The sequence below is a fragment of the Haliaeetus albicilla genome, chromosome 12 (genome assembly GCF_947461875.1).
Source record: "Haliaeetus albicilla chromosome 12, bHalAlb1.1, whole genome shotgun sequence".
NCBI classification, from domain to species: domain Eukaryota; kingdom Metazoa; phylum Chordata; class Aves; order Accipitriformes; family Accipitridae; genus Haliaeetus; species Haliaeetus albicilla.
The window spans coordinates 7,807,094-7,830,994 of NC_091494.1; the positions used below are offsets into that span (position 1 = coordinate 7,807,094).

General features: G+C 39.3%; 1 protein-coding gene across 2 annotated transcripts; it reads right to left on the reverse strand.

The window, feature by feature from the left end:
• Positions 1 to 9,907: 9,907 nt before the first annotated feature.
• RCN2 (reticulocalbin 2) lies at positions 9,908 to 23,076 on the reverse strand. 2 transcript variants are annotated; one of them, XM_069797890.1, is made up of 7 exons: positions 22,908 to 23,076; positions 22,620 to 22,725; positions 19,586 to 19,782; positions 16,953 to 17,054; positions 15,637 to 15,733; positions 13,497 to 13,639; positions 9,908 to 10,710 (listed from the first exon to the last, which is right to left on the reverse strand). In XM_069797890.1, the coding sequence occupies exons 1-7, from the start codon at positions 23,022 to 23,024 to the stop codon at positions 10,558 to 10,560; spliced, it is 915 nt and encodes a 304-aa protein (XP_069653991.1). In that variant the 5' UTR covers positions 23,025 to 23,076; the 3' UTR covers positions 9,908 to 10,557. The 2 variants fall into 2 exon arrangements, with proteins under 2 accessions (XP_069653991.1, XP_069653990.1); XM_069797889.1 differs by having other exon boundaries at positions 16,953 to 17,066.
• Between the last annotated feature and the right edge of the window lie 825 nt (positions 23,077 to 23,901).

The window sequence follows — 23,901 nt, forward strand, 5'->3', positions numbered from 1 at the left end:
CATACCCTCATGTAAATGTTTATATGAATAGGCAAGATATGTGAAATTTACAAGTAAAATCCAAACTCTTGAAAAAACTTGTAATAAGAGAGCTAAGAGTTTATTAGCACCAGGACCTGAAGTGAAGCTTCACAGACATCTGAACCAGCAGCGCACATAGCACCACACACAGCGTGCTGCTGACATCAGGTATTTCAGACAGCTAGTTAAATAAGCTAACTGATCTGTTACAATGCAGCTGCAAATAATTGATAATAAAGTAATATGTCTAACGCTTCCATGAAACCCTCTTCAAAATGCCTGTCCTACAGGTGAGGGTGCCTCTGTTCACCTCCTTAGGATGTTTTAAGGATTCCTAAACATGCGTTTTTAAATACTTACTGGCATTTTCAGAGGGTAGAAAAAAAAGAAAAGAAAAAAAACTCTTGCCATGGTTGCCTATGCAAAAATATGTCCTTCTACACCAAGAACACATCAGGACTGACATAGCTATAATTAATTAACATTGTTCCTGATGTCTGGGTGTTGCTTTTTTCTTACTGTCCCTGCAACACAGGTCACACAGTCAGATCACTTAGTGGTGAGGAAGTCTTGCAACTTCACTGAGCTCCAGCAGGCTACAGAGATCTGCTCAGAGAGATATGCAGCAGTTGGTGGCTAGAGTTATCAGTAGTCACACCATGAGCAATTTGTAGCTAGTATTTTAGAGAATTGGCAAGTTTGCTTCCTGGTGGTCTGAAGAAGACAGGGAACATGCAAAGACTTTGAAAGGGAAAATGAAGTGCAAGCAAAGGAGGGCAAAAGAGAGAGTTTGCAGGACCAGAGGTGTGAAACTGCTTTGATTATCATGAGCAGCAGGAAAAAAGCATCATTTTGTGAGAGGGGGAGAAGGAGAAATGTAAGGATTCACTCGCAGAGGGTACTGAGGGGGAATGAGTGAAGCATTCTTCCAGAAGGGAAAATTTCCTGAAAAAAATTTATTTTGAGGGCATGGGCACTAGTCTTAATACTTAATCTGTAAGCAAAAAAAAAAAAAGAATCTTTTTAAGAGTGTCTTTCTAAAACTAAATGTTTCCTCTTACTATTTCCAAATTACAGCTTTGTTTTGAAATGGATAGCTGTGCTGCTGTTGGGGTTCATAAAAATGCATTGAGTGCATTTTGGCCCTCCAAAATGATATGCTACTTTCTCATTATTTTTAGTGTGGCCTCCAACCAAAAAGCCAATTATTTGATTGAATCTCACGCTGAGTTCTGTGCCTGCGTCTGTCCCACCCAACAGTACTGGTGTAGCACAGTCACCTCCCTTAGGAGCAGCCAGGGATGCCTCTCTATATATGATAAGCACAGGCAGTTAGCTCTGCACTGTGGATGAGTTTATCTCTTACCGTTGGCTGCAGAAGAGCCTAGACCAACTGTGTTCCTAGTTCAGGTATTTTGATGAGCTGCTGGAAATTAGCTGGTGTGAATCGTAGCCCCTAGCTCTGATGAAGCAGAGCTGTTGGGCAGACACTTGATTTGGAGCCGTCACTGCTGACGTGTCCCAGTGTTGCTGGATTATGCCCAGGGTGCTGTGCCTTGCAGGGGTAGTCAGGCTTTGCAGGGCTCTGGAGAAGGGAGAAAATTATCTCACTTTTGCAGCCAAAGAAATGGAAACTTACAGCAGATGGTCCTGGCAAATATGTCAGTGCTGGAGGTGAAGGCCTGGGACGGGGTTAGTGGGATGCTGACAATGAGTCTTCTCCAAGGTGGTTGTGCTTCGCAAGTAATGCGTCATCAACCAGCCGTGCTGGCATGGGGCACAGAAACCATAACCCTATGCTGCTTATTTCCTCTGCACGCAGCAGCACCACCTCTGCCTGGCCAAGGTATGAAAGTGTATCTCTGCAGCTGGTAAATAGCTCTCTGCAGAGCCTTGGGTGCACCTCCCTGCTGCACTGGCCATGACTGGGTTCAAGAAAACTGGTATAGGATTATTTTCCTTTTCTCTTATAAGCCAAAGCACCAAAGAATACCTAAATACCTTGCAGTGGGCATCTATTAAATTTATATTGAGCTGGTCTACTACAGCTGCTAGTTTGTAGGATGCAATTACTTGTTGTAAGCTTGTTATCGTTTAGCAGAGCTTGAAATAGTACCCAGAAATAGCAGTTCCCAATAGCTGTCTTACTTTACTTAAAAGACACACCAGCCTCCTGACCACTCCAGTAACTCATCTTTGTCTCCCAACCAAATGTGTTGGGATAGTCTTTTGCAAGTCTTTTGTAAAACTCTCATGATGAATGCTGTACTTGGAGAAGAAATCTTCCTAAAATCATCCTCTAAAGAGGAACAAGGCAACACTGCATCCAGTTCTTAAATGCTCTATCTCATGACTGGGTTAATATTTTGATGTGAGTGGCCTGAGTTGTATGAAGGCTGGAAAGGCTGAGCCCAGGAGGGAGCTCTGTAGGGTTGAGAGAAGGGGAGCAAAATCAATGAACCTTGCTACGCTACTAGCTACTATAATGCCATCTTCTGAAACCACCTTGAACTTCATGAAATTTTTCCCTACAAAACAGTTATATAGATACATTTGTGCCAAACAGAAGCATTTTCAGTGGGCAAGGGGTTTAGACTACTGTCGTTGTAGTGAGTGGGACTAGGGTGGCAATGACAAGTGATCAGACACTTGGCTGTTTATTTGGTTATTGACAGGCTGGATGCTTTAGAAACCTGCAGAGCCTTTCAGCTCTCCTTCCTCACCCTTTTAGTGTGGCTTTTCATCTAATCTTTGCATACAGCTCCACTGAGAAATTCAGAAGTGTCAATAACAAGCCTTAAGTAGAACGCTTCCCCAACAGCCACTGCAACTCCCTTCTCACTGCTGCTCTGAAAGGTTAAAAATCAGGTTTTCTATTTGATAAGGCCAAGAGTCAGGCTCCAGGCCAGAGTATTGGGGTGGGTTTTTTTGCAGTAATTAAACTGTTTGGCAGCAGAATGTACCATTTGAATCTCTTCTGTACTTGAAAGTGATGAAAAGTCTGATTTTTTTTTAAAGAAGTTCATATTAAAACCCGTCAAATTTTGACGTGCATCAGAATGGAAGTTTCATTTCATTTTTATTTACTAAGTTTATTATTAGGGATTTGGGTGGCAGGTTTGAACCTGACAGTAGTTAAAATATGAAAATAGCATCTACAAACAGGGTTGCACTCATCTACGTCTTCAAGCAAGACATTCTTCACAGTTAATGTTTCTGATTTTGGGTAGTCTGATGGAGTAGACAGTAAACCTTTTAGTCTACATAGAAACAGGATAAGGGAGTCTATGAAAAGTATTAAGGCAGTATATAAAGAGTTGCTAAATACTTAGGTAATTCAAGTATTAAGCTGCTTTTATTTTCCAAAACTCCTGAGGTATATTGTGGTCCCTTGGAATCATTGTCTGTGAAATGAAAATGGAGAATAGAAGGCACTTCTACTCTCCTTCAAAGCCTCTATAACAATTACATCTAAGAGATATGGCTTCACAACAATTGCTGTAATACAGTCATGTTCAAAATTAAAACAGTCCAGCCTCTGGTGTCTTACTGAGTCCTAAAGCCTAGAGACACCAACAGCAATGAAACCACTTCCAGAGGAAAACCACGGCTAAAATATACAGGTGTTTTAGCTGCTTAGCTGTGCCTGCCGTTTCTATTTCCATACAAATGGCTATCCAAACTTCAATGTGGGAAATGTTAGGGGCTTTCAAATTATCCACAATCGTGCCAATTTAAAAAATTTTAAATCACCTTGCCTTCTGTGAGGAGCCAATCTCTGTTCCCATGGAAACAGAAACAGCAGCCTCCGAGCATCCAGCTCGATTTCTTACAACTCCTCTGACCCCATCTACGGTTGCCGGCTGAAAGCTGATTCAATATGCTCCAGACCCTACACCACCAGCCCTGTTCAGCTCTGAAACACACTCCCTTTGCTCCTTTTAGAAGGAACTATTTAAACATCCTTCCAAAAGCACCGTTTCACAGTGCAAGACAGTCCTGATGGCATTTTGCTTCAGTAAAATTGACAACTAACATAAAGATTAATTGCATAAACTGCATTCTTAACCAATATCTAGCATTTCATAGTGGTTTCCAATAGAGGCCTTCACTGAAAGGTGGAGCCAGTCCCTGATGTTTTACCCAAGAGAAAGATAATCATAGTCTTCACCATCATTATGAAGAACATGAATGGATTTCCTCTAAAATTAACATCATGACACTCTATATAGCCTAAATTTATTGTTCATATCACAGAAATGTGAGGTCTTTTTGTACTTGATGTGTGTTTAAACATGGTTAGCTATGATCCTTACTCTTCAAAAGGTTTCAAAGACAAAAAAAAGGACAAGAGAAACTGTGGGAAACCAGTGTCATAGGAGGCTTGATTAACACAAACAGTATCTGGTAGTTCTCTGGCGAGAAGTACAACCACTCTGTGAAAGAGAAAATTAAAAGGTTTGGGTTTCTATCTCCTCTTCTTGTCACAACTTCAGGTACCTGCAGAAAGATGCTTTTTATTTCTCTGACATCTCTTGTGTATTTTGCCAACACACTTGCTTTCTCCATCCCATTAATTCAAAGGAAATCACTATTCATTTGCAAGTATTGCATATTCATTAGCCAAGTAGGCAATGCTTGCAGTGCTGAAGAGGTTTCCACTTCTCAGAAAGGACTCTGAATACTGCAATTCTGGAAAGAAAGCAGGGTATATGTTTTACAGACCTAGACTTAACACAAATACTCTTTTTTCTTTGTCTGAGGCAATGCAATTACTTCATGAAGTAAAATCTGACAATGGCTTCAAGTTCATAGAAACTTTAGACAGAAGTTTAGATATGCTTTGCAAAAAACCAAATCTTACCTGATTGTGACTACAGGGGGTATGCACATAGGCAACAGCTGTTCAGACTGGCATTCACAAAGATTCTGCTATGTTTTGTGAAAAATCGTGGCATTTTTAGTCGATCTCAAACCATTGGACCTTTGTCCAAAATACACCATCTCCAGCAGGTGTCTCTCTGTACAAAATATTTCTTCTTTAGTAATAATACAGTGAGTTGTTTAGCATCGTGGGAGGCAACAGTTTAGATTCCTTTGGCATATTTTAGCAAATATTCTGCATATTTGCTCATTTAGAAACATCACCAATTGTTTTATTTTTTTTCCTGAGGAGGAATGCAAAACTTAGCAAGTCAACAGTGAACATCTGAAAGATCTTTTAAAAAATCTTTAAAAAGCAAAACTTTTCTAAATAAATTATTTGCATGTTTATTATTGTAAACAGTCTGAAGTACTGAAGTGTACATTTTTTGATTTCCAGATAAAACATAACTTACACAGTTCAGACAAACTAGTTGTTTAGTCTCAGTTAGCACTGTAATCCTCCACCTGTTTGAGAAAACACATACACAGATATTTTGCCACATAATCCTACATCTATAGGTAGAAAGAGAAACAGGGAACTGGTAAAAGCATTTGTGCTTTTTGCAAACCTGAAATGCCAGAAATACTGATCAGCTGAATCCCACTTCAGCTAGGTAAATGATTATGCCTGATATTTGACTTTGCTTAGTCTTGTTTTTCTACTGTTACTATTGAAAGAAAGGTTTATTACTGGCTTTCTCAAAACAATTTAACTTTTTCTTTATTTATAGTGAATTTCTTTCAGATTGTTTTTTCAACTTCTTCCTTTTTGCTTTGATAGATCAGGGGGCTGGTAAAATAACATTCTTCATGAACAAGTATTTCCTTATGCCTCCATACAGAGATGTTGGTACACATCCATGTGAGCAGCATTTATGCAGCACAAAGGAGTCTGCTTTACAGACCAAATACTTGTGGAATTACTCTTTAATGTGACCTTTCTTCTTGTGACAAGGGCACAAAGCACTTCACATGGGGCACCAACCTCTGCATAGAAAAGTTATAATATACATGTTATAACAAGAATAACTTCTAACTTAAAAGCAACATTGAGATCAGTGTTCACCTTCTGAGAGGTTTTTCTTGTTACTTCTAGCAAGCTCTGGGGTTTTTTTAAGACAGAGGAGGAAAGGATAGCTTGTAGTTGGAAATGCTGCATACTCAAAATAACTTAAAATTTATAGAAAAATAAACACACCTTGCCAAATGGTTTAGATAGGATCACTCTGAACAGGATTATTTGTGCCTCCTGGTCTGTGCAAGGCAGGTCTCTGCTTCAGCCTCCTGCTCCAAGCAGAGCTGACTTCAAAGATGGATCACATTGCCCAGGACCTTTTTGAGCTCTCTCTGTCTGCAGGGTGGAAATTCTTCCATCGCCTCTCTGGGCCTGTTTCACTGCTTAACCACTGCTACCGTGAAGTTTTCATCTAGTCAGCATTTCCCTTGCTGGAACTTGTGACTGTTGCTTCTTGTTGCTTTGTAATGCACCTCTGAGACGTCTGACTTGTTTATACCAGCAACGTAATTTTGCTTGTTCTGTCACCCATCCATTTTCCTTGAGATGAGCTGTGCTTTTGGTAGCATGTGTTTTTGTAGATAGTACGAGCTGCTTCATGTTCTGGAAAACTGCAAATCCAAGCTCTGTAATATTAATACTTCATCTACTTGCTGTCATATTATTCTCCTTTTGCCCTGTTTACCTGACATTTTTACATGCAATGTTCGTTTAGAAATCAAATTTTGCTAGATCCTTGATTTTATAAATGGATTTTCAAACAAGTAGAGGACATTTATTCTCTTCATTGAACTTAGCTAGTATTTGTTCCTCTGAAAGTCTCTCTCACTTAGACATCATCCAAAGAATCACCCTAATGCATATGCCTACAGAGCTGTGGACTGCCCCTGAATTAGGGATAACCAATTTTGAGGATGAGAGAGATTACCTTGCCAACAAGAACACTCAGTCTCTCTCTAAGAAACCTGAATGGTTATTACATGGAGACAAAGTGCTTTTACCAGCTTTAATATTTGAATTGGGAATATTCTGCATGTGCTGCTTACAAAGTGAGATCAGATGCAACAGGCCAGAGACCTTCAGTACAACGTGCTGAAGTAGGTTGCCGCTTCACCTCAAACCACAGTGTATCGACAAAGAAAATGTGATACTTAAGCTTCACCATCTCTCTTTTTAATTCTTCCTGTAAGTCAAAGCTAAGTTTTCAATTCTGAGTTTGATCTTTGTGGGTGTTTTTTGGACTGGCTGTTTGAAGCTGTTCCAGCTGACCATAACCTGAACTGTGCTCATAAAACTTCCACAGGTAGAAGTTGCGCAGTTTAAGAATAAAGTCTCATTCCTCAAAAGGGGATTCTGCGATGAAGCGTAGCATTAGCTGAATCTGCTCTTGCTTTCTAAAATATCCCTACAACCTGTTTTTGTTTGTTTGGTGAGGTTTGCGGTTGGTCAGAAAATGAGAAAAGAATCAAAGTTCCAGTAGTGGTGGGACAGAAAGACTGCCAAAGTATTACGTCCCTAAGAAACCAGGCACAAACAGACCATTAGTTTTTCAAAGTTCGTCTTCTTGGCTATCACAGTAGTCTCTGCTGCATGTGTTGCTGGAGGGGTCATGGGCATGTGTAAGGAAGAACAGGATTCTTTAGTATGCCTCTAAGTGGTCTATTTCATCTGTAGGGTACTATGGTTGGAGGCTCTTTCAAAACAAAGCATCAGTTTTACATGACAGAACAGCAGAAGATGTAGTCCTTTGTTCCAAAATGTCTTCATGGTTGAGCACGTGTGGTTATAGCTGAAGTTTGGATATTGTGAAAACCTTTTGTAAAACCTGGCAGAGGGGAGGGAGGTACCAGACACTGCTCTCAGCCTTCACCAAAGTAAGCAGCTCTGGATTTTCTACAAACAATAGGGCCAAGAGGAAACACAAAAGACTAGGCTAACCTGGGTTACTTTGTGCGTGACTTTCACAGGCTCTGGTAGTCCCAGATTCAGTACCAGTCATTCCTTCTATAAATATACAGAATAAATCATGCCACAATAGAGTGCTGAAAATCTCTGCTCTGACTCATTAAAGTTTCTATCTGCAGTGAAACAGTTACAAGTTCTAAGAGAGTCTTTGCTTCATTGCACTTCTCAGTATACTTAAAAAATGCTAGGTAAGGGACTCTGTCAGTGTGTAACCCTGAAAACATGGGAGCTACTCTCATGTAGAGTATTTGGATAGACATCACAATCTAAGCAGTGGATTGCCAGTTTGGGCAATCTAACACTAGATTAAATATCAAAAGCCACAAATCTTTCTAAGATTGTGAAAGCACCATTAGGCTTCTAATCCTATAGTGAAAGAAGCCTGATTTTAAAAACATTATCAGAAATCAAAAGAAGTCTACATTAATTTACTCTAGGAATTACAGAAACGTTCAACAGAATACAATATTATTAAAGAATTGAGCTTAGTACTTCTCCAAATCCACGCTTCAGTTACATTAACAATTATATTGTTTCCTTTTGAAGTACTAGTTTTCTGTGCCCATAAAATTACACCAAGAGCTGCAAAGTGACAAAAGCTGTAGTTCTGTCTTACAGTGAGCTAAGCTCTAATAATACCTAACATGATTTGCTCACAGAAATATTAAAATAAGCAATAAGTTGGATGTTTGGCACAGACTCCTAATATGGACCATATAAATGCTATGCTGTTTGGTATTTTACTAGTCTTGCTATATATACCTCTTCTTATTCTTGGTTTATGCAAACTACTGCAATCCAGCAAATGACTTGGAACTGAGTCAAAGAGCAAAGGACAGTGGCATTCCTTCCAAAGGCATTCTTTTTTCTCCTTGTTTTGGAAGTTAAACTTTCAAGTTGATGATGACATTTTTAATACTGAGTATGCAGTTGAATCTATCATTCAGAGTCATTTAAAAATGCCATAAATAATAACAAATAAGCAACTTTGGGTATATTTCAAACCAACAAAGTTGACAACTGTTTTAATATTCCTGGACACACCGGATTTAATTAGACTTTTTTTTTTTTTTTAAATCAGATCCCACCACCAACATGGCAATAGTTGTGCTCACATTCCCAGGAACTGAAACAAACAAATATGGGTAGAAAAAACCCCAACCATTAAAACTGAAAAAGCATTTTGAATTTCTATCTCTATGATATCTAAAAAAATACAGTAAAAGTATATGTAGTTTTATTCTGAATCAAAATTGCTAGCCTTCTAATGGTGATACTTCAACACTTCCGTCAAAAGGAATTTCCTGTTTGTTCCAAGAATAATTAAGAGATGGGTATATTGGGAAAAAAACAAGGCAGAACTAGTTGCTTTTACTCCATAAAAAGAGTTGGGAGGAAGGAAGACATTAGTCAAGAAGAACACTGCAAGAGCATTGCAGGAGTTAGTTATCTAGGAATTAAAAAACCCCTAATACATTCTACACAATCTGTTCTGCGAGGTTTTGTCTTTGTTTAGAATACTCAGCTAATTTCTGTGACTTTCCAGGAGATAAAAAGCGAATATATGTCCTTTCCTAAATTGAATCTGTCGTGCCATTAACCTTTTGGACTATTTCAAATAATCACATAATGGGACAGTACTCACTTTTATGAATGGTAATCGTGGAGCTTTCAACCGAAGTTAACTTTTAGAGGTTATTACTACAAATATTATATAATGCCTTGGTGCTTTAGAGTTCTATATATCACCATTAAAAAACAAACAAACAAACAAATACAATTGCTTTTGCAAACTTGTCCAGAAAATGCTAAATGCACACTTTGCTTTTTTTGAATCTTCTTTAGCATCTAGATAAGATGATGTATCTTTGGTTTACAAAAGCTAAGAACATTGCCCTTTTACATTATGTACATTGTTCACATGTCCAGGGGTTGCTATGGGTGACCCACAGTAAGCAATAAACGGACAAAACACAGAAAGACAGAATATTTAAAGTTTTAATCCAACAAATGAAGAGGGTCTTAACACTGTAAAATACCATTGTATTGCTAATGCTGTAGAATTGTACATTAAAAACAGTAGTCTATAGATGTAAAAATAGCAAGTTTATGATACAGTAAAACACAGTATAGAAACCATTTAAAATTAAGTAGAAACCTCTTAAACAATTGAGGCATTAATCTAAGTGTTTCTCCAAATGTATTAAATAAAACACAGTTAATACTGACTCTAAACATCCCGCCCCATCTTCCCCACTCCCCGCCCTAATTAAACTCATTAGAAAAAACAGTAGTCTCAGTCACTATGTTTTGCATTCTTTCAGAATCATTTAGATTCTCCATTTTCTTCAAGTACAGTAGAACAACTCTTCACAACACAGTACTACCCCGAAGTAATTTTTTTCCCAACGCTTTATAATTTTGGAAGTAAGTATTTAAGATTAATTTTGAAGCTAGAAGAGGCTCAAGGAAGTCTGCAGGATGGCAATTAAATTTTCAATGCAAATTATTTACACAAACATTAGTGTACTGTAATTACAGCATAGAACTGGCAACATAGCTGATGGGTGCTTTTAACAAAAGCTCCAAATGAAAGAAAGGGAAGAAAAACAGATTACAAAATAAATAATCTAAAGTTCTTCATGGTAGAAGCGTTCATCATGAAGCTGCCTACCATAATCCGTTGCTTCACTGTTGAGAAACAAATCCTGGTTCTTAAGAATTTCTGCTTCAGAAAGCTTTTTATCGTCATTCAAATCCATTTCTTCAATAAGGTGAAGAGCCTTTAAAATAAATGGAACACCATGTGCACAGTTAATAGATACGAGCATTTATAAATAATGCTTTTGGAATAGCTTTGTCAAAGTCCTGCCACAACACCATTATTTGTAACAAGCTAGACAACATACTACATTCAGAACAGAGCCTTTCTTTCCTCAGTTTGCTTCTCTTCGCCTCTTTTATTTGGTGGCAAAATCATAATATCAAATCTCTACCCTCACTATCAATTCTAAAGCAACAAATCAATGTCAAACCCACAGCTTTACTTTGAGGGCAGAAGATGGCACTAAACCAGCAAAGATTAGCCATCTTTCTGGAAGCACCCATAGTCCTTGAAATCCTCGGGCGAGTGCAGTACACGCCTTTAGTGTATGACCTGCAGAAAATGCAAGCTTAGCATGTCAGCTAGAGACCCTGTGTTCAGGGAGCCCTTCTGGATATCCAGGCACTGAATGACAGCTACAACAGCAAGTCCTCAATGTGTGGGACCTCAACTAGGATTTAAGCCAATACAGTCTTCAAGTTGAGCATCCTCTTTCAGAAGTGTGCGCTGATTATCTCAGTCACATATTTACCCTGTGTCTGACAAGAGAAGCATCATTTACAGCTCTCAGGTTAAGCTGTAGGCATGCTTGCTTTCAACTCTGGAGGGGTCTACTGTGCTAAGCCATTTTTTATTTCCTGAACCTGTGGAGACTCACTTTCTCCTTCAACAGTGGACAAGATAAGCCATCTAGGCATAGGAACTTCAACTTTGCGTAGCAATTCATATTTTCCTTCATTTCCTGAAAGCAAAAACTTGCTTTTCTCAAAAAACTTTTAAATACTAAATCACGACAATGTCAAATGAAACTGCAAATTAAAACAGTTATCAGATTTTTGCTTATTTATATATCATAAAAGGAGGGAAGTTCAGCAGTAAAACAAAAAAACAATTGCAGAGTATTTTACTTGTAGCTTATTCACAAGTGTTACGTAGCTCAAAGCTAACAAGCTAGTACAGCAGCTCTACTGCACCTATTGCTTCTGAGAAATAGAGGAGCCCAAGTATTACATGGGTTTTTTGGTTTTATTTGCTAAACATCTACAAATACAGTGATTTAGAGAATCCTTCTGTTCCTACTTTTTCTGATCAATTTGGCTCAATGTAACTGTTAAGTGACTTTTTAAAAAATTAAATATTACTTACAACTAAGCTGACTACCTCACCAAAAAGGACTGAAGAAAATAACAGGAGCTAATGTTAGCCAAGCAGATTTTAAAAGCACTCTGCATGGCAGAAGCTAAAAGATTATTAAGACAAACATCTTGGTAAATACATATAAATTCCTGGAAATGGAATGTATAGTAATTTTTCTATTTTTATGTTATTTAGCTACCAGGTTTCTCAAGTCATTTTGAAATGCCAAAATGAAACTGCAATAATCAGCTTTCAAACAGCAGTTTATGACTTAACTCAATGCTACCTTCTCTTTAGGATAGTGACTTTGCTAAGACCTTACATTACCTGAAGGAAAAAAATAGCACATTAGAGAAACAGAAAAAAAAGATTTTTTGCAGAACTGAGCTACTGCTACAGCATGGCCTTGCTGTAAGCTAAGATTTGAATGAATAGCGAAGAACTGCTAAAAAAACCCCAAACCCAACCAAGCAAACCAACACAGGTATGGTTAAACTCAACACCACACAGAATTCAAGTCAGTTAGAACAGTATTGTTTCCGTGAAATAAGAACCAACCACCCTCAAGAGTCAGATGTTAAACAAGGTCTGTGCAAAGGCTTACAGATCCACATTTACAAAAATACTGCTAGAGCAATTTAACAACTTAGTTTCCTACAACGATAGATACGTGAGTACCTAGTGCTGCGTGCTAGCCACATTGCTTTTTCTGTCACCAACAGAGCTGAAAAAGGAAGAGGTGGGACCTCAGTAACGAGACGGTCCAACCCAGTAGCTGGACTATGCTGTTTGACACAAAGCATGTCCTGTCTTTACCAGGAATTATGGAGGCATGGGAAGACCTGTTGTTCCTGCCATTCTGAACACCAAAATCCTCCAGTGCAAAGGAAAGAGACTTGGACAAATTAAGATAAAAAGTTACTAGCGGAAAGACAGAAATCCTCTCTACTGCAGTCGGCAACTGTAAAGTCTGCTTACTAAAATAGGTTGTTCCGGAACACTCAGCGCTTCTACTGCCTGCTACAAAAAAATAAAGACAGCTAAAATGAGAATCCACTTAAACCTATTATGCTGTTCTACCTCTGATTAAATCATTTTAATTATCATCAAATGCTGTTTGCATTACAGCATCTTGAACCATAGAATACTTCCATTTTCTCGTACTTACAGAAAGACAAGTTTTTAGTTCTACAAATTATGGTGATTTATACAGTTAGAAGAATCACAATCAATTTTTGTTTTCAAAATTACGCTGTCAGTATATACCAGCTTCTTTTAGTAGTATATCTCATTAGATTTACTTAAAATAACTAAAAAATAACTTATTAAAATACTGTACCCTTAAGTCCAACCAAGTAAGCTATTTAAACATGTAGAAAGGCACTTCGTTAATTTACAAACACTCATACAATTAATAGGAACTTCACATTTGCCTAATGCAGTTAAGGGACCTGCACTCTTTTTACAAACTGAAAAAAGGTTAAAAATACATGCAAAGATCTACTAAGCATTCTTTTTCAACTAAGACATGATAAATCTGAATGCATCTATTCAAATTCAAAATTCTACCACATTAATTAAAATCTAAATAGCAGTCAAAACACATACCTCCTCTTGTGCAATACCTTGATTATTAGGTACTATCCAAGACAAGAGCTCTTGAGGGTCGAGTTTTCCGTCACTATCCTTGTCATAGTCATTCACAAACCGATCCTTCTCAACAAGTATCCACTCTGGATCTTCCCTTGCAGCTAGTAAGACACATTTGTCAAGTTTAAAGCCACTCTTTACCTTAAAGCAGATGTTTTCACCTTTTGTCCTAAGCAAATTCACTTAATCTCATAAAACATAACACATAAGTGATTTCACTTAACAAAGACAAGACTTACAGACCAGTCCCAATAGATTAAATAAATGCATCTGTCTACACATTAAAAAAATACTTGTATAGAATAAAACAGCATTTAAAGCTAAGGTAATATTAAGATTGTAAATTTACAGTTGAACTAAGCAGATGTTAAAGTCAAAGTTTACCACCAACTGAACTGTTCACTTTACATCTCCACAATTACCCAAATTGATAGTGGAGAAAGCATACATTATATTGAATGTGCTGCCAAGCAGATGGTTTCCTACTTATTGGGACAGCTGACATATCAGTAGGAAAACATTAAAGTGGATAAAAGAGATATCTTACATTTGCAGTATTTACCTTGAGTGACTTAAGATTACTCTCTCCCATTAATGTATAGCAATCATGTTGCAGACACCATGTTGAGAGTATCACATGACAGCAATATAAGCAATACTACAGGCCTCAGACATTGGTCATCTCAGCACTTAACGGACGGAGGAAAGTAGGGAAAAGCTTTAAATCAACAAGCGTCCCGAGGAGTAGGTAGATAAATAGTGTTTTGCAGTATATAAAACTGATAACATGTATTATAAAAGAACAAAGAGTGAAGTCCCTCTCTTTCCTTTCCAACACCTTCTTTTGCAAGTAGATTATCCCTTCATGTCACAATTCATCATGCACTGTTGCCCAAAACCACAAAACAGTTATGAAACTACACCCACCATGTAGTTTATTTAAACTGTGCTGCAGGAACACTGTCTGCAGAGGAGATGGGCATTTGGAGAAGCTGAAGTAGTTTCTACAATTATAGCTGATTCTGAATTCTTGCTAAAGTTTTAATGACAAAGCTGTTATCTTCTCTGTTAACTGCAAGGACCCTAGCAACAACTTCACTCCTTTCCAACAGCTTCAGACAGACTGGCTTGGAAAAGCTTTTTTTATGTCAGAGCAGGAAAATGATAAAGAACCCTGTAGTTGCATCAGAGATCTATTGTTTTAACTGGCTCTGGCAAACAAGATGGTTATACAAGGGGAAATGTCAGGTGGTTGACTGGAGTGAAGAAAAACTGACTATTCCCCTATTTCTCCATATCCTTATGTGGCTTAAACATTTTCTCCAGCTAGGATGCTAGCCCATGCTTAAGAATTAGCATTCCTTAGGACCAAGCAGACTCTCCACATGCCTCAAGCTACTGGTTTTTCTGAACTGGAGGAGTTATTTGCCCTACCGTGTAGCAAATCAAATACAGCGTATAAAATATTTATCTATTAGCAACATAGCTAGAGAAAAGTATTGCTAAACACTAGGTAAGAGTCCTTTTTCTTGTTAAAGAAGGAATACATCAAGCTTAAGGAAGGGCGAGAGTGGGAAAAAAAATAAAAGTGAAAGCAGATAGGCTTTTGATATCTGGTACAGTGAACAGACTCCTTACACTTCCCCTCCGACTCTCTTAAAACACACACAGCTTCAACCCTTCTAAAGCAAGGCTGACAGCTGCCACCTTAAGCTGATAAAGACCAGGGAAGTTTAACCTTACATTCATGCTGGCTGGTTTCGCAGATGCGTTCAGTTAGCAAAACTACATCTTATTTCAGCTGCATATCTAGCTATGAGGAATATGCTTCAGTCTTCAGGAAAACAAGAAGTAACTTGCAAGGAAACAGTGGGATGGGCTATATACAAACTACTGCCAAATACATACAGGGCAGACTGAAATAATAACCTACTATGCCCAGTACCATGAAACTGAATTATTCTAAAAGACAGGATAATGTTATTCAGAATCTGTAGGTGGAGGTGTAAAAAGCTGAGAATAAAGGTGCATACAATCCATCCCATTCCAAAAGCTTCTGTTCAGTTCCTTCTTTCATACCCCCACCCTTTTTCCTTACTTGGGTCTCTTCTGTAATCACCAAGGAATTCTTCCAGGCTAACAAATCCATCACCGTCTTTATCATGTTCTTCTAAAGCCTCCTGAATGACAAAGTCCTTTTGTATACATAGAAAAAGCAAAATATCAATTTGTGAAAAATTAGCAACTTTTAATCAAGAGAATCAGCAATAAATAATTTTAGAGTAAGAAGGTATCCTTTAAAGTAAAGACTCCCTCATTTCAAATCTGCTTTTCCATTTTAATGCAGATTAGTGCATTAATTGGTTCCTGTGCAACAGAACAGATCTGTTCTTAAGAGTTTAGGATGTCAGGTTTTATGAAAACCAAATCCAAAAGGTGTACCTAGGGTTGGAATCCTTCAACGTAATTCAAAACTACAAAAATAGCTGAGAAACATTAATTTCTACAAAGCTCTATCATCTCATTTAACTCTTCTTTTTCCATGTGATGTATTCATTAATTTGCATTTTTGTAACTTTATGAAATTGTCAGGAAAACTGGTTGGTCTTTTGGTCCTGTGTTTCCCAGTGAAGCCAGTCTGCCTGTTCTCCTAGTTCTGTCTTGTCTTGTTTGTCCATAATAAACAGTTATGTCAACACAAATAGAGGCTGTTTGCATGGCACTCCTCCTGGCAGTTGGCTCTGCAGCATCAGACAGCCAAAACTGAAGGCTCTATTGCAGAAAAGCACCAATGTACTTTTAACTGGGGTCAACTGTCGATACTGAGCTGGAATGACACCCACAGTCACAGCAGTGAGGAAACAGATGCCCAACGGCAAAGTGCTCCTGGCTGAAATAATAATCTCCCAAGCTCTGACCACAGTACAGTCAGTATTAAAGCTTCAGACAGGCTTGAATGCTCTTTTTCGGCCAGAAACGTGACTCTTGTGTCCCTTTAAGCAAAGTGAGAGTAATCGGCACATGACCTTTTCCTGTGCAAAATCTTTCCTTTAAGTCCCCCTAACTAGAATTGAACTCTGAACTAGGCATGAAACTTCCTCAAGCTAAAATCTCACTGATCTATTTCCAACCTAACAGAGTTTAGAGACAGATACGTCAGTCCAATCCCAAAAATTTGGGATAGTTGTGCAATACTATTCCTGAAACAGATTTCAAAGAAAAACACTGAACCACTGCTCCAGCTCCTGACCTCCAGCACTGGATCCACAACACATCATCTGCTTTTTAATTTGGTCTGTAAAAGCAATACTCAGAACTGCTCAAAAGCACACTTCCTGTAGTACTGGGGCTAAGCACATGCATTAAAAAGATGTTGCATCTATATACACAGGCTGATACTCTCCTAAATCTTACCGTCATATACTCCACTTCCTCAGGATGTTCAAAAGCAACAAATTCATCCACATTTAGATCAGGAACATCATCTCTATTAGCTTTTTCAAAACGCTTTTTCTCCTTTAAATGAAGCTTAGAAAATAGATTTAGTTAGAGCACTTAATGAAAAGGAAAAACATTATAGTAGCTGGCTGTAGGCTCATTAGAATATTAATTGTTTCATGTTATGTACTCATATTATACTGATGTTATATTTTCTCTAAAAAGAGCTCATCCAGAGCAATGAGAACAGCACTTTTAATTGAGGTAGTTTTACTCTAAGAATCACATAAAAACTTCCTTATTATTTCAATTTAAGGAGACATTTAAAACATACTCTTAGCCAAGGCTTCAAAAACACAAAAGGGAGAGAATGAAAAGACCAAGAATTATCTTGTCTTTATACAGGCTTCCTCTTCTAAAAGTCACCAATTCCCAAACTAGGTTTAGTGGAGTACAATGATTATAATTAATGGTAGCCATTGCAAATTCCAAAATTTACATTTGAAGGACATTTAACCTTCTGGATCTATATCTCATTTATATCAAGGGCTGTTTGTAGTTCAAAGAAGGTCTTGAAAGAAATATCATGTACGTAAAATGTCTTTTCTGAAGCCATTTTAAGTGCTGAAGGATTAGACAGATTCCTTTAATACAAGACTGTTGCCCATTACACCTGAACATATTTTAAAGCAAAGGCACTTCTCTCACCCATTTTAAGTATAAATATTAGCATGCCTTTTAAAAATAAATAAGATCCACAATAAGCAGGGAAGTTCTTATTTCTGAATGTCTTGCACTTCCTGTTTCCATATTCCAAATGTGCAAAAATTTTATATTTTTTTTCTCATTTAATTTCATACAGTCTCTTTAGACAAAATAAAGACCCACACCATTGATAACTGATCTCTACTCAAACTGCATGTGATGTGAGCTATACAAATTCTGGAATCCCATGATTAAGTGTGTCGTGCTACCAGTGTAACTCTGATCTGGATAAGAGAGTGGCCAGCAAACCAGAGATCACAAATACTTTAAAAATAACCATTTGAAATTGTACTTCCTCGTTTATATCCTATTTAGTGACACTTCTTTCAAAATTAGGCTAACCTGATTAATACAGAGCATAACATGTAACAAATAAACGTATAAGATCTTAACTATTCTGCAAAATAATTAAATGTACTCTTAAAGAAAAGCTGACCTTAGCTGAGAGTTTAAATAGGAAGGCAATTCAGAAGGACTGACTACAGAAAGGACTGGACTGCAACATAAACTTGAACTATTGAGGGGGAAAATTTATTTTTCAGTGGTTTTTTGAGAAGTGATGAACAAGGCTGCCACCTTCTGGTAAATTCATATGTTTACTGATGTCAATTCTAAATCAATACGATAGTCTAACTCTTCCATTTTGACTAGAGCAAGATCACCAATTTCCAAACATAAGGAAAATGCTAAAGAAGGCTGTCATATGATGCTTGTACAATGCTGCTAATTTTGCTCTTTACAATATATGTTGAAGTAGTCAGCAAGCAGGAAAACCTAGCAAGCAGTCAAACAAAGCATAGCATAAGTAAGTAAGTAGGAGTTCTAACCCGGCATATATACCTATGATGGCAATATCTCAAACATGGGATCAATATTTTGACTGGTAGGTCCATGTAAAGTCTTGTTTTATTTAAAAACTATATAATTATTCAGTTAAGTGACCTCCAAAGCTTTACAGTTTGTTTCTTCAGTGTGTAAAATCCCCTGCCCATTGTCTATTTTAGCTTCACTTCTGTCAACATCCTGTATTATCTACTACTACTTTATTAAAAGCAGCCACAGCAATCTTCACAGAAAAAAACCCCAACAAACCACTCAGGCCAGAATAGTCTAAAAACTCACTTATTCTCTTTTTGGGAAATATTTACATGTACTATACATGTGTAACCTGAAAGGAAACAAGTTTTGCTATGTGGTGATTCTTGGTGAACCTTTCCTCCCTGCCTCTCTTGCCTCTTTCCTTTCCACTCTCAAGTATCTGCTTTCATATATGAGATTAATCCATAACTTCTGTTGTTTACACATCCAGTTTTAGCTGTCAGAGTTGCATTTTGATTGCTAAAAATGTCTGAATTGCTATTGCTTTCTCTGTGGGTCTCTAATGGACAGAAAATGTTAAAGCAGGCTGTATTGATACCCCACACTGGGTACTTGAGAAATAACTGGAAAAGTGCAATAGAGGGGGTTAACCAACACCAGTGGTACTGGCCCCTGCTGAAGGCAGGACACTGGTTAGGCTACAGACCTAATCTAATAGATTGGCATCTTCTTTAAAGATGATAGCTGGAGACTGTGCTCTGTAGTAAGACTGTCAATAGACTTACGCTCCACTCAGCTTGAAAAAATATACTTGGGAGGTACGATTTTGTTCTGTCTTTGTTTAGTTGGTAGCAGCTTTAATACTCCATTACTTTCCTTTAATTACTCCCCTATCTCAGATAGATGAAAGCGTTAAACCATGTGCCAGCTGCTAGGGTTTCTCTACCCATCTTGTTCTGTCACAATAAACAAACATTGCTGCTTTTTGCCAACAGCTTACAGAAACTGATGCTGAAACATTTTACCTGTCGAAATGATTCTTCTTCTTGATCCTCCAGGACAGTGTTCTCATCAAAATCAATTACACGATCATACATTTGCATATTATACTCCTTCCAAGACACCAATCCATCACCATCTTTGTCATAGTCATTGAAGTGTTGCTTAGCTTCTTGCGTAACATAATGTTTAAAAGACTGCTGTATCCAGGAACTCAGCTCCTCTGTGAAAATCGTTAAAAAAATAATAAAATAAAAAAAATCAGAATCATCTGCACTATAAAAACTATAAAGATACCACAGGTCTATTCAGTCTGGAAGTACTACTCTGCAATTCAGATGTAAGCATATAGGCAAGAGCAAAACAATCTGTTTTTTCTATGCCATGGCTTTTTTCAAGTTAACTGAATGAGAGAATAGATCATAGCTACAGCCTTCAGTTTTTCTTTCATAGTACCATTTCCCCATTGATACCCTTAAGCTAGAGTTACATGGTTACTGGCCTATATTGGTGCTGCCAGAGTAAGTGTGATGTATCCCTCTCTGAAACAGGTGGGATGTGGTAGGAAAAAATGATTACAGGTAGCATTCATACAGCTACATAGCAAAGTGGATCACTAAAAACTTATCCCGTAAGAAAATTCTTAGTTTTCAGCTGAGAACGTACCCTTATTTAGGTCACTGGGACCCGAACAATGGAAGCAGGAAGCCTGCCCCTTTTGGTGCCTGCTGACATTTATGTCAGCCTGAAATGATTACGTGGCTATGCCTTTCCAAATCTGAAGCCAATCAACACTGTAGCATCCCTTCACCTTTTTCTTCTTCAGAGCTTTATGAAAATGATACTGAATATGGTTTAGATAGACAACTCTAAACATAACTTTTTATCCCCCCAAAATATCATTCCCATCAGTTTTGGGTTTCTTTTGAAAAATCCACAAACTGAAATAAAAATAAATTCACTGCCACTGCCTTAATTACCAAAATGAAACATTAAGAAATATTTTCCCTTTACTTGGGGCTGAAATCAAGCCTTATATATTTTTGGAAATGCATTGAAGCTATTTGTTTTTATAGAAACATGGCTAAAAGAAAACTGAATATGCAGATGAATTCATACAAATACATTAAAGTTACTTCATTTAAAGATTGGGAGAACATATTCCCTCAGTATCACCCAGTTATTTTCAGGTGCCCAGAAAGGGAAGGCAACTTCCTCTGCATTGCAACATTATATAGCTAAATCAACTCAACTGAAATCCTGCTCTGAAGAGTCATGATGACTAATAAAAAAATCCTACAGAAATTACTACTTTGGTGTAGAAAAATCTTATAGCATTTTTAAATACTAAAGTATCTTATTCTGTCCTTCCTGGCAGAACTGTCAATACAACTTTACTAGGTTTATTTAAATATCTTTGAAAAGCAGCAAGAGATTTTTAAAAATATATTTTGAATACTGAATTTGTATTACCAAAGGAACCAACTTTGTAACAGATTCTGTGAATCGATTGAACATGTGGAGGCGTGCATGCCATGTTTTATAACCACTGAGGCTTGTGCACAAAACCAGCATTGCCTTACAAGAAACTGCAACATGATTTCTTAAAGATGGGTAACATATAATTTTTAGCATGGTTTATTTCCCAGCATTTAAGGCACGAGGCACAGTCATCTGAACACATAATGTCCAGTGCCACTAATCAGAAATACTTAATGCTCCAACATTAGAGAAGTGGTATTAATATTTATCACAAATTCTCTCACTGTTAGCCTCCAAACGGAGACGCCACTACTAAGGAAAAGTTCTCCAGGAGTGTTTTGCAATACACTGAGAAATAACTGAGCTGAAAAAGCTTCGATACCATAAGTTTCTTGGTGTAAAACCATATTCCACTGTGAGTTTTCCTTTGGGAAGTGAGGGGAGGGCAAATTTCCATTAGACTGAGAACCAGATGCAATATATACCATGAGGATGGAGTACAGGTGGAATTTCTACCCTTTAGATAGACTTCTGCCCTTACAGCCTTCACGTTGTGAACTGCTTGTTGTTTATTACAGGGGTTAGCCATCCTGTCAAAGTTATATACTATCTCATCTCTACACAGTCAGATGCAGGAACACTGAAATAAGTGTGCAGCTGATTAGTTTCAGCATATAAAGTGAAAGACATTCAAGAGATATAGTTGCTCTTGTCTTTAAACCATATTTTGTCCTCTCACCTAGAAAGCTTCCTGCATGTTTAGTATCATGTTAATGAAGTATCACTGTTCTGGTGTTTGAACAAGGATTCTATTTGCTCTGCGTGTGTGCATGTGAGACAATTTTGATTTTTTGTCAAAATCACAGCAAAACAGCAAAAATACATTTTCATAATGAGTTTTAAACTTAAATTAATAACGTGTCATGATCATGTACTGAAAGGAAAGGCCCGAGTTTACCGTGGAGTTCACGAGTCTGACTGATAAAAACCTGGCTGGGAAGAGACATTTGATACGATACTGTGATGAAACAAATATATGATTCCTCAGTGTCACTCGGTGTCACCAGGCATTGAAGTGCATATATGTAGTACTATGACTGCAGCGCACTTTCTTTGCCTCTTAAACTTGCTCTCCGAGTTGCACAAACAGGATTTCAAACACAGAAATCCCCTTGACTCAAAGTGGCTTCGGGCGTGCAAAGCTGGTACCTACAACTTAGTAATGCTCTCTTACCCACGCTAACTCACTCCCGTGTGCTCCTGTTGGCCCTCACTTCTTTCCTCACGTAAAACAGAAATCTTAGGGACCGAGACACCCTCTGTTGGCGTTCCTAACGCACTGTGCAAGCTGGTCGTTCTGTTTTCCATGGAGATTCCCCACAGCACAGGAGTCATCGGCGGTGTCACGGGGGGAGCGTATCTTTCCCTCTTCTGCGGGCGCGGGGCCAGACCCGGGACAGGGACAAAGCCCGGCCCCCGCCCGCTTGAACCCCCACGCGTGCTACCAGCTGGTCGCCGGGCCACGCAACCGCGGCGGTCCCCGGGCCAGCCGGGTGCCGGGCCGCCTCCCGCCGTTACCCTTGGTGAGGAGGCCGTCCGCGTCCGAGTCGATCTTCTTCACAATGGCCCTCAGCCGCCGCTGCTGCTCTTCCGGGCTGAGCCGCGCGTACTCCTCCGCCTCCTCCTGCGGCAGAGGGAACCAACCGCGCGTCAAACCGCCGTCCCCGGACGCCTCAGACCCTTTCCCGGCCCGCCGGCGGCGGCGGCGGCTCCCGCCCCGCGGCCTCGCCGGCGAAGAAGCGCCGCGCTCGGCCCGCTCCCGCCCGCCCTCCCTCCCTCCCCGCCACCGCCGCCGCCGCCGCCTACCTGTCCGCCGAGCAGCGCCTCCCGGTCGTAGTCGGCGCGGTGTTGTCCCTGCGCCGCCAGGGCCAGGGCGAGGGCCAGGCCCAGGGCCAGCAGCAGCGGCCGCCGCCGCCGTCGCATCTCGCCCGCCGAGAAGGGGACTCGGGCCTGAAGGGGCGGGGAAAGGGGCTGCGGAGGGCGGGACGAGCGGCGGCGGGGGGCTCGGGGGCGCCGCCTGCGCCGAGGGTCGGATCCGCGGCCCTGGGGGGAGCCGGCGGCGGTCGCCGCCGGGAGGACCCAGCGCTGGGCGCCGCCTGTGCCGAATTACCCGCAGCGGGAACGGACAGCTGGTTGAGAACCAGAAGGTTTACCCTCCTCTCTCGCCCAGTCCTTTTTGCTGTACCCGTGGAAGAGACCAAATGCGATCGAGATGGAGGGATCGTTTGCCGACTTGTAAGCATCAGTGAAGCTTGGCAGACCGAAGTGATTTGTCACCACAACGTCAGGCAAGCGTCAACAAACCCTGGCATCAGGGAAGAGGATCAGGAAACGAACGGTGTAAAAGCTTTACACCAAAAACGAGCCAACGATTCTCTTGCCGGAGGACCCGACTCGCAAGTCACGCTTCTAACACAAAGTTAAAGGGGAGCAGTGCTTTACGAGAGTTAACAAGGTGGATAAATACAAATGTTCATAACTGCTCAACGCAGATAATAGAAAAGAAAGCTGTAAAATGAATTTAACCTCGTTTACCACTCAGACAAACTAAAAATACGTCAAGTAAATGACCAGGGGGCCTCCCCAGGAATACCATTCCTAAGAGCTGTTGTGTGAAATCGGGATTGCTCTGATCCCAAGCCCAATGAGGTCAGATTAATCATTCTTAATGGATGAATCGAGATTTACGCAAGACCATCGCTAGATTTGTTACTTCTCCTTTCAATACTAGTGTATTTCTGGAACTCCTCTTTTAAACAGAAAGAAGTGAGATTAACCTACCTGGATTTCCAGAAACACA